The sequence below is a fragment of the Populus euphratica genome, unplaced genomic scaffold (assembly GCF_000495115.2).
Source record: "Populus euphratica unplaced genomic scaffold, PopEup_1.0 scaffold271.1, whole genome shotgun sequence".
Taxonomy (NCBI): Eukaryota; Viridiplantae; Streptophyta; class Magnoliopsida; order Malpighiales; family Salicaceae; genus Populus; species Populus euphratica.
Genome location: NW_011499926.1, coordinates 94,629 through 108,398, shown reverse-complemented (window position 1 = coordinate 108,398; position 13,770 = coordinate 94,629). Strand labels below are relative to the sequence as shown.

The following is a 13,770-nucleotide window of genomic DNA, read 5'->3' as shown; positions in this document are numbered from 1 at the left end:
ATTCCTGCTAGCTTCTCGTCCAAATACTTCACCTTTTTGCGTTTCTTATCAAGTTTTATCCTCATAACTTTTATCTTATCCTTCATAACCATTAACTTTGCTTCAACAACCTCAAAACCTTTCCTTTTACTTTTTTCTTTTGTAATCCCTATCGAATGGTTTTCTAACTCCATATATTTCTTGTTCAAATCCTCATACTTCCCTATCCTATCCATCAGTTTTAACTAAACTTGTGCAAATTTTTCTTGGTAATATTTTACGCTTCCTTGGCAATCATTAAAATCAATATCCATTGCTTCAAGTTTTGAGCAACTTTGCATCCAATCCAAACTTATCCCTCCTAACTCCTTCTCACTTTCTTCACTAGCAATCTTCTCCTCACCCAGCTTTAACTCAAACTTTGTTATTCTCGCATCTCTAGATTATATTTGCTCATCTAGAAATGTTTTCCTTTTATCTCTTTCCATGATTATTTCTTCCAACATTGCCTTGTCTTTTTTGTTTTTGCTCAATTCTATTTAAAGTTTTTCCACTTGTCTTCTCAACTCCTCTTTATTATTGACCCTTTTCCTCCTAATAGGCTCTTCTACAGTTTAGGGAGATTTGACTCCTACACAAGGCATGACTGAAGGAGCTAAGTCTCTCCATCTTGCATATCCTTCACTTGCACATGGATTCTTTAAACCTTCTATCTCAACCAAAACCATATGCTTTCAATCTTGCTTGATGATCCCTAAAACTTCTTGTACTTCGGGATCTTTGAATAAACCAAAGAATTGAGCAATTCCCAAAGTCCTTGAAACAAACTACATGCCCCTAAGTTACCTTACCACAAGGGTAGGAGCATAACCCATATAACCTATAATCCCTACCAATGACACGGAACGTCTTTGTCCATAACTCATCAGGAATTTCATTGTCGTTACCCATAGGGCTCTCCACTTGAAATCACTATTAGGTAAACCTTCTAATTTCTCAACCCAACCTTGGTTGTTTAGATCTTCCCATTCTTCTTTTTTTACTAACTTCAAGGATCTTTGTGTGAAGCACTAAAAATTATTAAAGACAAGCTTTTTTTGTTTTGATATGGCTAACCATCCAGATATACAACAATTACGTGCAACATCTCATGCTCCTTTTTCTGGTCCTCCTATAATGGTTAAGTGTCAATATGGTTTCAGCTAAAATAGCAGCCACTGGATTTATTTGTGTATTCTCATACTCTAGATAAAGCAGTAGCGATCTCCAAACTCACTACACCTATCTAGCTTGGGAACAACACAAAGCTAAATATGCCCAAGGCAATCAATCTCTCTTTTTCTGATCTTGACTTTTTTTCCAGTTCAATTTCTAGCATCCTCCATTTTAGATCGATAGCAAAAATTATCTCTGCTTCTTTTCACTTCTCTATTTGTTTTTGTGTAAATTTTGTTATCTTCACATGGTATCAAAGCTTATGGATTCTTGATCTTGTGATCTTTTGCTTTTGCACTCTTTGGTTTTTGTTTTTGATTTTGGCTTCATTCTCTTCTTATTCATGAAATTCTTTCATATGTGTTGATTTGTCTATTATCTATTTGATATATTGTCTAACTGAAAACTCTTTTTTAACTCTTCATATTTCTGCAAGATTCTTCCTTCTCAATCTTTGATTCTCCTCTTTTACTTCTTACATTCTCAAAATGGTGACTACTTCTCAGCTTTATATTGTTCAATCTTTTATTACTTCTTTGCTTCCTATGATTTCTACTGATGTAACAGTCAAGCTTAATTATACAAATTACCTCATATGACATTTTCAGATGAAAATTCTTCTTGAAAGTTATGGTATTTTAGGATTTGTTGATGGCTAAAGGAAATGTCCAAGTCAATTTGATGCAGATTCTGATCTTGAGGGTGTTGAAACTAATGATCATTAGGTTTGGAAAATGCATGATCAAGCATTAATGCAGTTGCTTATTGCCACTCTCTCTTCTACTGCAATTTCCTATGTCATTGGATACGTCAATTCTCATGATATGTAGGTTCAACTGAAGAATCGATTTTCTATATTTACCAAAGCACGAATCTTTTAGATGAAAAGTGAGCTTCAAACTATCAAAAAGAGTTCAAAACCTATGTCTTAATATCTACAATGGATCAGAGATGCTCAAGACCATCTCTTTGCAGCAGGGGTTTACTTTGAAGATGATGATATTATGATCTTGGCTCTCAATGGTCTTCCTTCTAATTATAAGACATTTAGGTGTATAGTTCGAGGTGGAGACAATGTGTTATCTCTTAAAGATTTTCAGTCGCAACTACTTGCTGAAGAAGCCACTCCTAAGCAAACTCATTCTACATCATCATTTGTCTCTGCAATGATGGCTCAAAATCAGATATCTCAAGGCAAGGCTTTTGTTCTTGATGAAGGTAATTCTAATTCCTATCCTCAAGGGCATCCCTTTAGCTCCAAGTCTGCTCCATCTTCTTAATTTTCCTTTAGCTTCAATGGGGGTTTTAATGGCTATTATGGTAGTTTTCATGGTTCCACTAGTGGTTCAATGGTCTCAATACGATGTTCACCAACAGTGGTTATTTTGGAAATCAAGGCTCTCAGTTTAAGGGTCGTGGCCAAAGTCATAGTCTTACCAATCTGATCCACAACCTTATCAAGTTCAACCCACTTATAGTCCTAGCAATCTTGGTCCTGGCAGTGACATTCCTACTTGTCAAATATATAGTAAATTCCTACTTGTCAAATATATAGTAAAAAAGGACATGTAGCTGCTAATTGTTATCAATGCCATAATCAATCTTTTACTCCTACCTCTTCAATCCAATGTTAGATTTGTTGGAAATTTGGGCATTCTACTATTTAATGTTATCATAAAGGCAACTTCTTTTATAAAAGCAAACCTCCTTCCACCAATCTTAGTGCCATACATGTTAACTTTCCTTTTTCTCCACCTCATGAACAATTTTGGGTAGTTGATACTGGAGCACAACTCATATAACCTCTGATTTGACTTAACTTAGCTTGGTTACTCCTTACTCAGGATCTGATACTATTACCACTATATGAGGTTTAGGTTTGAGCATCTCTAGCATTGGCTCTTCTATTTTAGATGTTCCACAGTGCTTATTACAATTAAAACAAGTTTTGCATGTGCCTAAGCTATCTCAAAATTTCCTATCAGTTCATATGTTGTCTAAAGATAACAATTACAAATTTATTTGTGATGCATTTGGTTTTTAGATTCAGGACAAGATCACGAGGAATGTACTTCTCAAGGGACTATATAGAGCTAGTTTATATCCTATTCCTTTCTCTATTTCTTCTATTCCACAACCTCATTTTCAACAAGCATCTGCTTTCCACAATAATCAATTTTGTTATCTTGCTCAACAGGTCAAAATAAGTCTCCGACACAAAAGTTTCGATCATCCCTCTAACAAAATCACTATTCTTTTAAATCAATCCCATATTCCTTTTACTTCAGACCCTTCCAAATTAGTTTGTAACACTTATTTAGGGGGCAAACTTGCCTATCTTCCTTTTCCTTATCCAGCAGTTAAATCTGTCAAACATTTAGATGTAATACATATTGATGATTAGGGTCCTTCTCCCATTATATCTGCTAAGGTATTCAGATATTATGTTAGTTTTATTGATGAATGAACTCAGTTTACTTGGATTTTTTCAATGATTAATAAAAGAGAGGTTTATTCTATTTTTGTCTATTTCCATACCTTTTTAGTTACTCAATTTTCTGCTACACTTCGGGTCTTTCAAAATGATGAGGGCGGTGAGTATCTTAGTAATAAATTCAAACATTATCTTCGTACCAAGGGAATTATCCATCAAATGTCTTGTTCATATACTCCTGAATAATATGGTCTTGTTAAGAGAAAATATAGGCATATTTTAGAGACAACAATCACTTTGTTACAAACTGCCAATTTACCTCCTAAATTTTGGTTTTATACTTGTGCTACTTCCATCTATTTGATTAATCAGATTCCTTATCAAATTCTTCAATTTAAATCTCTTTATTTTCTTGTTGTATGGTTCTACACTTGTCATCAATCATTTGAGAATCTTTAGTTGTGCTTGTTTTCCTTTACTCAAGCCTTATAACACTCTCAAACTTCAGCCAAAAACTTCCACTTGTATTTTTTAGGGTATATAGGTTAGTATAAGGGGTATATTTGTTTTTCTCTTCAAACCAATCGGTTCTTTATGACTCGACATATCATCTTTGATGAATCTGTGTTTCCTTACACCTTTATGCCTGTAGTCTCTGCTTCTCCATCTCTTTCTACACCATCTATTTCTCTAAATAATATTGTTTTGCCTATTTTTTCTTCTTTTTTGTTCCCTTCTCGAGCCCCTACATCTTTGCATACACTGCCTCTTCGTGCCAACCCTCAACCTCTACCAATTTTAAACTCCACTACACAGTCTCCTCTCCCTGTGGATCTTGATTTCTAACTTGAGAATCTTTGTGTAGTTTTGCCTCTTTCACCTATGAATCTTTATCCCATGACCACTAAGTCTAAGAATGGTATTTCCAAAAGGAAGGCCTACTTTGCCTGTATATAGCCTATTGATCTCTCTCAAGTTGAACCTTGTTCCTTCAAGGTTGTTTCTACTGTTGTTGAATGACAATCTACTATACGAGAGGAAATTGAGGCTATTCATACATAAAGCACTTAAGACTTGGTTTCTCTACCACCTGCTAAGAATCTTGTAGGTTGTAAGTAGGTCTATAGAATTAAGAAGAATGTAGATGGATCTATAGCCAGACATAAGGCTCAATTGGTGGCTAAGGGCTTTAGTTAAAAGGAAGGCATTGACTATAATGAAACCTTTAGTCCTGTGGTTAAACCTACCATTGTTCACTTAGTCCTTGCCCTTGCAGCTCGGTTTAATTAGTCTATAAGATAATTTAATGTTAAAAATGCATTTTTGCATGGTATTCTTCACAAAAAGGTTTCTATGACTTAACCTCAAGGTTTTGTGAGCAAACTTCATCCTTCTAACTTTGTTTGCAGACTATGGAAGCCTTTGTATGGTCTAAAACAGGCTCCTCGTGCCTAAAATGAGAGATTTACTAGTATTTTTTTTTATCAAGTTTAGGGTTCCAACCATCTCTTTCTGATCCTTCTGTATTTGTTCAGCACTCTTCTTATGGCACTATGGTCTTGCTACTCTATATAGATGATATCATTCTAACAAGTAGTCATTCTTTTTTTCTTACATCAATTATTAAAGCCTTGACTTCCCTTGACTCGAGAAATTGATATGAAGGATTTAGGCTAGTTAAATCATTTTTTTAGGGCTGCAAATTTCTTCTCTTCTGGTTTGTTTGTGTTTCAAACCAGTTTTATCAAGGAATTACTTGACAGAGTTGATTTACATTCAAAACCATGTGCTGCTCCTTATCTTCCTCATCATCACCTGCTCAAGGATGCTGGCAAGCAAGCCTTACTCTCATCCAAAGCAATACAGGAGTATTGTTGGAGCATTGCAATATCTCACCTTCACAATGCCTTATTTTGAGGGTCCAGTTCCAATTAAGTGATTTCTGCAACCTTGTGTACCTTGAATATTTGACATGTCTGAGGACAACTTGTCTGGTTCTACACCATCTTGCTTCAACCCGCCAAATATCAAATATGTCCATTTATTCAAAAAACAATTGAGTGGTCCATTAACATACGAATTTATAACAGCTCTTCGTTGGTGACATTGGATCTCACATACAACAACTTCATGGGCCCAATTTCAAACTAGTTTGGCAATCTTTCGGCACTGAGTGTTCTTCTTCTGAAAGCTAATCATTTTGCTGGTCAGATTCCTACTCAGTTATGCTTGCTTGCTAGAACAATTTAGCTTTTTTGATGTTCCACAGAATAAGATCACAGGTGGTCTACCCTCCTGTCTAGGGAATCATGCTTGTTAAGGAAAGTTGGGAGAAAGCAGTAGCTACTCGACAATATTCCATTACATACGAGTCCTTGAGAGAGATGTATTCTGAAATAATGGATTCAGGGAGTATCGATTACGATGGAATAAATTATCGATTCACCCTAATAGAAGAAGTAATAGAATTTACGTCTAAAAAAATGTCATTGGTTACAAGGGCAATATTCTGAACTTCATGTCTGGATCTCTCCAGCAATAGATTCTCAGGTGAAATCTCATTAGATGGGAAATTTAAGTGAGGTACATGCATTAAACTTGTCACATAACAATCTCACTGGATTTATCCCTGCAACATTCTCAAATATAAAGCAGATAAAGAGCTTGGATCTTTCTTACAAGAACTTGAATGGTGCCATCCCCCACAACTTACTGTACTCAACACACTAGCAGTTTTCAGTGTGGCATATAATAATTTATCAGAAAAAACTCCGGAGATGAAAGCTCAATTTAGGACCTTTAATGAAAGCAGTTATGAAGGTAATCCTCTTTTGTATGGAGCTCCGTTACAGAACTATTGCAGTGAAGAAGAATCACCATCACAACCAATGCCTAATGATGAACAAGAAGATGATGGTTTCATAGACATGGATGTTTTCTATGTGAGCTTTGGCGTATGTTACATAATTCTTGTGTTAGCCATTGCTGAAGCTCTCTACATCAATCCACTTTGGCGGCGCAGGTGGTTTCACTTCGATGAAGAGTGCATGGACACTTGCTAGTTGCTACTGTTTTCTAAAGATTAGTTTTCATGAGTTCTCCAACTTCAGAAGATCATAAGGTCTTATCATGGGTGTATTGGATTTGTCGTTGGTGGGGGGGTTGTGTGGGGGTGTGGGGTGGGGTGGGCATCAACCCAAATTGTGTTTGCTCAGAACTTGTCCAGCAATCTTCTTGTGTGTGTTCAGCTATTGGGTGCTTTTTAGAGTTTTGGCCTCATAGCTTAGCCTTTCTGTTGATTTATCTGTGGGCTCCTAACTCCTAAGTTTGCCTTGTTTTTGATATTTTCTTTTTCTTTTTCTCACTAGCTATCATGTTGGAAAATTCTGATCAAGAAATTAACAATGATCCAGTCCGTCGTCAAGTTCAATTTCTCATCAATCTCGTCCTAAGAACTGGAATTTATCTTCCCATAAATCTTCCAAGGTCATCGAGTTATGCTATGCGAACAAGAAGGCGTTTCCATTCTGTGATCCAATTTGCTATGATCCTAATGGCATTGTAAAGGCTTTGAGAATTCACATTCTCCTAATGGAATAGGGCCTTCTCCTAAAACACAGGTCTAGCAGGGACCAATCAAGATGATAAAACAGAAATGCCAAAGGAATGAAAACGAGCAACAAGTCTTAATTACCAAAAGTGGCCAAGCCCATTATGAAGGGCAGTGAATGGCCCATGCATGTCTGTGAAGTGTTCCTTATGAACAACGAATTAGAAATACTAATACCATCCATAAACAAATAATTAAAGTAATAACTGTCAGTGTCTAAGTAAGTTTTATGTGGAATGTCTAGACTATGAGTTTATGGGCTTTATTAATAAACTAAAGTTTAAAAAGATAGTTTATAAGGGCAGATATTCAGTATTTCTTTAACGAGGCATTGCTTTTGAGCAGGGTGCTAAATTAACGCGTAAATTATACCAACATAAAAAGATGATTTAGAGACCCATAAAATAACTGCGAGGGAAAAGTGTATCAAAATCCTCTAGGAAGATCTCTTTTCGAGCTCTTTTGTGATCATGATCTTCAAGATAGCCTCGGATTGCTTTTGTTTGGAAAATTTATCTTTCTTATTTGTTTCAGTATTAATTTTGAATTCTATATTATTTTAGTTTGTTTAGCCCACGCATGCTATATAAACCATTTTTGTGGGATTTTTTAGACAATTATTACCTTTGAATAAAATACCGTGCTTGAGTCTTTCCGCAATTTTTTTGATCTTGTTATTTTTAATATTTCCGCAATTAATGGAGTGATGCAAACAATGTGAGATGGTCCATGATATTCTTTTGTAATGAATGTCTTTACAAGCTTTCATTTGTGGATTATTTTGAAAAGCTTCACTATTCAAAAGGTTGAATAATGGATGGATTGATTATCTTGGAAACTTGGCTTCGTATGTCCAGGAAGAAAAGGCAGAGGACGAAATAACACCCCCATTTCACAAGAGCCTTAAATGTCAAAGAAATATTAAGTGGAAGTCATTTTCTAGGCCAGAAGGAAGTCATTTTCTAGGCCCTCACCAGCCCTGTACAAATTGTCCTCAACACAAATCTCTTCTGTGCAAGAAATTCCAGGAAGGTGCGGTCGCACCAATTAACTTGACTCCAATGTCAAGATGCATCCAAGTCTAGAATGAGAAAGCAGAGTAGCAAACAGCCAAGTAGAGGAACGCCCTGGTTCTCACTCTAACTTTAACATTAACTATTGGCAAGCATTCTCTAGGCTCATTAACCTAAGTACTGACACTAAGTTTAAATTTTGTCTAACAATTCCAGGTTTTTAATGCAGCGCGTGAAGAAAATTCTGCCAAGAAATTAAAATGTGTTGTCAATATTCAACTTAATTGAATAAATAATGAAAATTCAGCAAAGAAAAATCTGTATTCTCAGTATCCTCGAACGAATTTGTAAGCCAATTGTGATTTAGTTTCCTTTTCAAGCTTATCAATTCTCTTAAGTTCCATCCAGAGGCTAGTGTATATCGTACTATTTAAAACAAATAGAACAACCTGAAATAAATTTTATCTCTCATTAAATCTCAGTTTATTCTGGATTTCTCGGTTAAATTTCAGCTGATATGTTATAGTTTCATTTCGCATCAGTTTATTCTGGATTTCTTGATTATATTAAGGCTTTATTTCGCATGTTTTGTTCCGTATGTTTCAAATAATGAAAATTGTTTCGTCATACACCTCTAAACACGGCAAATAATATTTTATAAAAAAATAATAGATGAACACGAGTTTTAAATATTTACTACCAAAAAAATCCAAATCATTAATAGTCCAAGTTTACTCTGAGTCAAAGTCTTCTCCAATAATACACCCAACTTTCTTCCACTCACAGTTTAGCATAGAAAATTCAAGTGAATGCATGGAGAGAGCCGAAGTGTAATATAAATAGGACCTCTTTTATTGGCCAAGTGCACATAAAAAGCAACAATATTCAAAGAATTATCTAAGATGATGATGAAAAAAAAGTGGGTTTGGCTGTTGCTAACATTATTGACTTCGGTTGGCGAATGGTATGGTCGTTGTTGTGGGTGCTTGGAGGAAGAGAGAACTGGTCTCTTGGAGATCAAAGCTTTGATCGATCCAAACAGCGTTCAAGGGGAATTGAGCGACTGGATGGACAACAAAGAGGCTATTGGTAATTGCTGTGAGTGGTCTGGGATCGTATGTGATAACACTACAAGGCGAGTGATCCAACTCTCTCTTATGCGGGCAAGGGATTTCCACTTAGGCGATTGGGTTCTCAACGCATCTCTGTTTCTGCCTTTTAAAGAATTGCAGAGTCTTGATTTGGGAGAGACTGGATTAGTTGGTTGCTCTGAGAATGAAGGTTGGTTCAATGTCTATCTTCTTATAATCATATAACAAATGTATATTAATGAAGTTTTTAATGTCAATTATTTTCCTTTGAGATTTCTGTTGCAGGCTTCGGAACCCTATCATCAAAACTGAGGAAACTGCATGTCCTTGACCTAAGTTATAATAAATTTTATAGTGACAGCATTTTATCATGTTTCACTGGGCTTTCATCTCTCAAGTCTTTAGATTTGTCATGGAATACGTTGACAGGATCGGCTAACTTTTATGGTAATAGTTTTAACTAATCATCTTTGAACCTTTTTCTTTTTTAATCACGTATTATTTTTCCTGTGCGTCTATTTCCTTCCAACAGGCTTTCAAAATCATCTTGCAGGTCTCAACGTCTTGTCATCAAGGTTGAAGAAACTGGAGAACCTTCACCTGAGAGGGAATCAATACAACGATAGCATTTTTTCATCTCTAATAGGATTTTCATCTCTAAAGTCTTTAGATTTGTCATACAACATGTTGACAGGATCTACAAGCATCAACGGTAAATCTTAGATAATTTCTACCTAACCCCTTCACATGACATTCTTTTATAGGGTTTCTTTATCATGAAAAATGACTTTATATCCATTTAATAATCCATGTAAAGTTAGCTGATCAAAATTAAGAAAATTAAAAATTACAAGTGGAATGGTAATTAAGACATGAAGAGATTAAAGTCAACTCTGTATCACTACCATTTTCATCGTATCTTTTGTTGTTTCTTCTTCACAGGGACTTTCTTCAATTCGACCACCCTTGAAGAATTGTATCTAGATGGTAGTTCTCTCCCATTAAACTTTCTCCATGATATTGGAGTATTGCCAGCTCTTAAAGATTTGTCTGCCGGTGAATGTGACCTCAATGGCACCCTACCTGCTCAAGGTAAATTAGCAACTCTTCATCTTCCTATAATTACATGATCAATGAAAGATGCTTTCAACACTATTTTAACTATTTCGAGATAAATTGTACAGGTTTGTGTGGATTGAAGAATCTAGAGCAGTTATTTCTCTATGAAAATAATCTAGAGGGTTCACTCCCAGATTGTTTCAAAAACTTGTCATCTTTACAACTATTAGATGTTTCGAGAAATCAATTTACTGGAAATATTGCTTCTAGTCCTCTTACAAACCTCATATCCCTTGAATTCATCTCACTATCAAATAACCACTTTAAAGTTCCTATTTCAATGAAGCCTTTTATGAACCACTCAAGCCTCAAGTTCTTCTCTAGTGACAACAACAGGCTAGTAACAGAACCCATGTCCTTTCATAATTTGATTCCAAAGTTCCAACTAGTCTTTTTCAGCTTGTCAAATAGTTCATCGGAAGCACTTAATGTAGAAACTCCCAGCTTCCTCTATAACCAACATGACTTAAGAGTCCTTGATCTCTCTCAAAACAGCTTCATTGGAATGTTCCCATCTTGGTTGCTTAAGAACAATACAAGATTGGAGCAACTATTTCTGAATGAGAACTCCTTTGTTGGTGCCTTGCAATTGCAAGGTCACCCAAATTCAGATATGACCGCAATAGATATATCTAACAACAACATGCACGGAGAAATTCCAAAAAATATTTGTTTGATCTTTTCAAATCTGTGGACCTTAAGGATGGCTAAGAATGGACTCACAGGTTCTATTCCTTCTTGTTTAGGAAATAGTAGCTCTCTGGGAGTTTTAGATTTATCCAACAATCAACTGTCTGGGGTAGAACTAGAACAGTTTATAACATTAACGTTTCTCAAGCTTTCAAACAACATTTTGGGTGGGCAATTACCTGCCTCAGTGGTCAATTCTTCTAGACTGAATTATCTGTACCTAAGTGATAACAATTTTTGGGGTCAGATATCAGATTTTCCATCACCCATAAGGACAATCTGGCCTGTATTGGATTTGAGTAACAATCAATTTTCAGGCATGCTTCCAAGGTGGTTTGTCAATTTGACACAAATCTTCGCAATTGATTTGTCCGAAAACCATTTTCATGGTCCAATTCCAGTAGAATTTTGTAAGCTTGACGAGCTTAAATACTTGGACCTTTCTGAGAACAACTTGTTTGATTCTATACCATCTTGTTTCAATCCACCACATATAACCCATGTGCATCTATCAAAAAATAGATTGAGTGGTCCATTAACATATGGATTTTATAATAGCTCTTCCCTTGTTACATTGGATCTCCGAGATAACAACTTCACCGGCTCCATCTCAAATAGGATTGGCAATCTTTCATCATTGAGTGTTCTTCTTCTGAGAGCTAATGATTTTGACGGTGAGCTTCCTGTTCAGTTATGCTTGTTAGAACAATTAAGCATTTTAGATGTTTCACATAATCAGCTCTATGGTCCCCTACCATCTTGTTTGGGCAATCTTACTTTCAAGGAAAGTTCTGAGAAAGCATCAACGGATTTCGGATTTCATTTTGGATCAACACCGATAGAAAAAGCTTATTATGAATTCAGCCAAATCAGAGCTCTCTTAGGAAGCAGTTATATACCCATTACTACAGAAGAAGTGATCGAATTTACAGCTAAAGGTATGTATTATGGTTACAAGGGAAAAATTCTCAGCTTCATTTCTGGTATTGATCTCTCCAGCAACAAATTCTCAGGAGCAATCCCACCAGAATTGGGAAACTTAAGTGAGCTATTAGCATTAAACCTGTCACACAACAATCTCACCGGATCTATCCCTGCAACATTCTCAAACTTAAAGCAGATAGAGAGTTTAGATCTTTCTTACAACAACTTGAACGGTGTCATCCCTCAAAAACTTTATGAAATGACCACACTAGAAGTTTTTAGTGTGGCACACAATAACTTGTCAGGTAAAACTCCAGAGAGAAAATATCAGTTTGGGACCTTCGATGAAAGCAGTTATGAAGGAAATCCTTTTTTGTGTGGACCTCCATTGCGAAACAATTGTAGTGAAGAAGAATCACCGTCGCTGCCAATGCCTAATGATGAACAAGAAGATGATGGTTTCATAGACATGAATATTTTCTACATCAGTTTGGGTGTAGGTTACATAGTTGTGGTGATGGGGATTGTAGCAATTCTCTACATCAATCCATATTGGCGACTTGGGTGGTTTAACTTCATCGACTACTGCATAGATACTTGCTTCTATTTTTTGCTGGCTAGTTCTTGCAAGTTCTCCAACTTCATAGGTAATTCGGTCTATTTTGCCTAGTGAATTTGTAATGATTGCTGCAGAGGAGTCAGTTTTTCCCTCAAAAATTGTTTGATAATCTGCTTGTGATAATTGTTGGTGCTGTATGTCTAGCTATTGGATGCTTTATAGTGTATTGTCTCTCAGCTCAGCCTTTCTGTTGATCTGAATTTTGGTTGAGTATATTTATTTGTGGGCTCCTAAGTTTGTGTTGATATACTTTTTGTATTTTGTTGTTTTGCTTTTTGAATTGGTACGTGGAATCTAGCTTTGTGGCATAGAATTGCTCTTTAACAGTCCGGTCAAAACTTTAATCATTTTCTAACGAGGGTTGTTTGGAAAAAGTTGGTGAGGAAACCACCAGTACTTTCCAGGAAACTAGTATTTGCTAGTGTTTAAAAATCAAAATGGCAAACCACAAGTCAAGCATAGACGACATTTTATGTTAAACTCAAAGTGGCAAGGAGTGCTAAATAAGGCTACCAAGAGGTGCATACACGACATTTTACGCTTTAACTCAGTGTGGCCAGTTGAGCTAAATATGGAACCAATAGATTGTTACAGAACAACAATGGAGAAAGTGGGATATCCTACTTTTGACTATTTTATACACCCAACGTTTAAGACAGAATAGAGCTCGATCCACAACAATAACCGATGAGAAAGTGGCTTGCAAGTAACTTAACTATTGACACCCAACGTTATAGATTGATTTGGAATAGTCGGTGATAGCTGGTTGTTTAGCTTGGTAGTTTAGCTTGGCAGCTCTGTTTTGTGTGGAGGCAAAGCTGCATTCTAAGGCTGTTGCTCTGTTCTTTGTGGTTTTCTTGACCTCTTTCTCTTCGTTTTGTTTCTTTTGCTAAATCCGTGTGTTTTTGCAGATTTGTAACTCCTCCTTCCCGCCATCTTTTGGCGTTTTAATACATTTCACTAGTTATCAAAAACAAAATATTGACTCCCAGTCAATAAGGTCTATGCAAATTGTTCAGCAAAGTCTTAAATTGAACAAAAACAATCATTTTCATATCTTTCACAAACAACTCAAT

The 13,770-nt window shown here is 35.9% G+C and overlaps 1 protein-coding gene and 1 long non-coding RNA gene across 3 annotated transcripts; one reads left to right on the top strand and one right to left on the bottom strand.

Annotated features, from left to right (window-relative positions):
- Positions 1-711: 711 nt before the first annotated feature.
- Positions 712-5,851, bottom strand: LOC105135648 (uncharacterized). The gene is made up of 3 exons (XR_844211.1): positions 5,717-5,851; positions 2,986-2,997; positions 712-722 (listed from the first exon to the last, which is right to left on the bottom strand). It is a non-coding gene; the product is annotated as an uncharacterized LOC105135648 (long non-coding RNA).
- A 3,186-nt stretch (positions 5,852-9,037) lies between these two features.
- LOC105135647 (LRR receptor-like serine/threonine-protein kinase FLS2) lies at positions 9,038-12,963 on the top strand. 2 transcript variants are annotated; one of them, XM_011040630.1, is made up of 5 exons: positions 9,038-9,532; positions 9,628-9,789; positions 9,896-10,054; positions 10,285-10,434; positions 10,527-12,963. In XM_011040630.1, exons 1-5 carry the CDS (start codon positions 9,154-9,156, stop codon positions 12,743-12,745), a joined length of 3,069 nt encoding a protein of 1,022 aa, XP_011038932.1. In that variant the 5' UTR covers positions 9,038-9,153; the 3' UTR covers positions 12,746-12,963. The 2 variants fall into 2 exon arrangements, with proteins under 2 accessions (XP_011038932.1, XP_011038933.1); XM_011040631.1 differs by having other exon boundaries at positions 9,440-9,532; positions 9,615-9,789.
- The last annotated feature ends 807 nt before the right edge of the window (positions 12,964-13,770 follow it).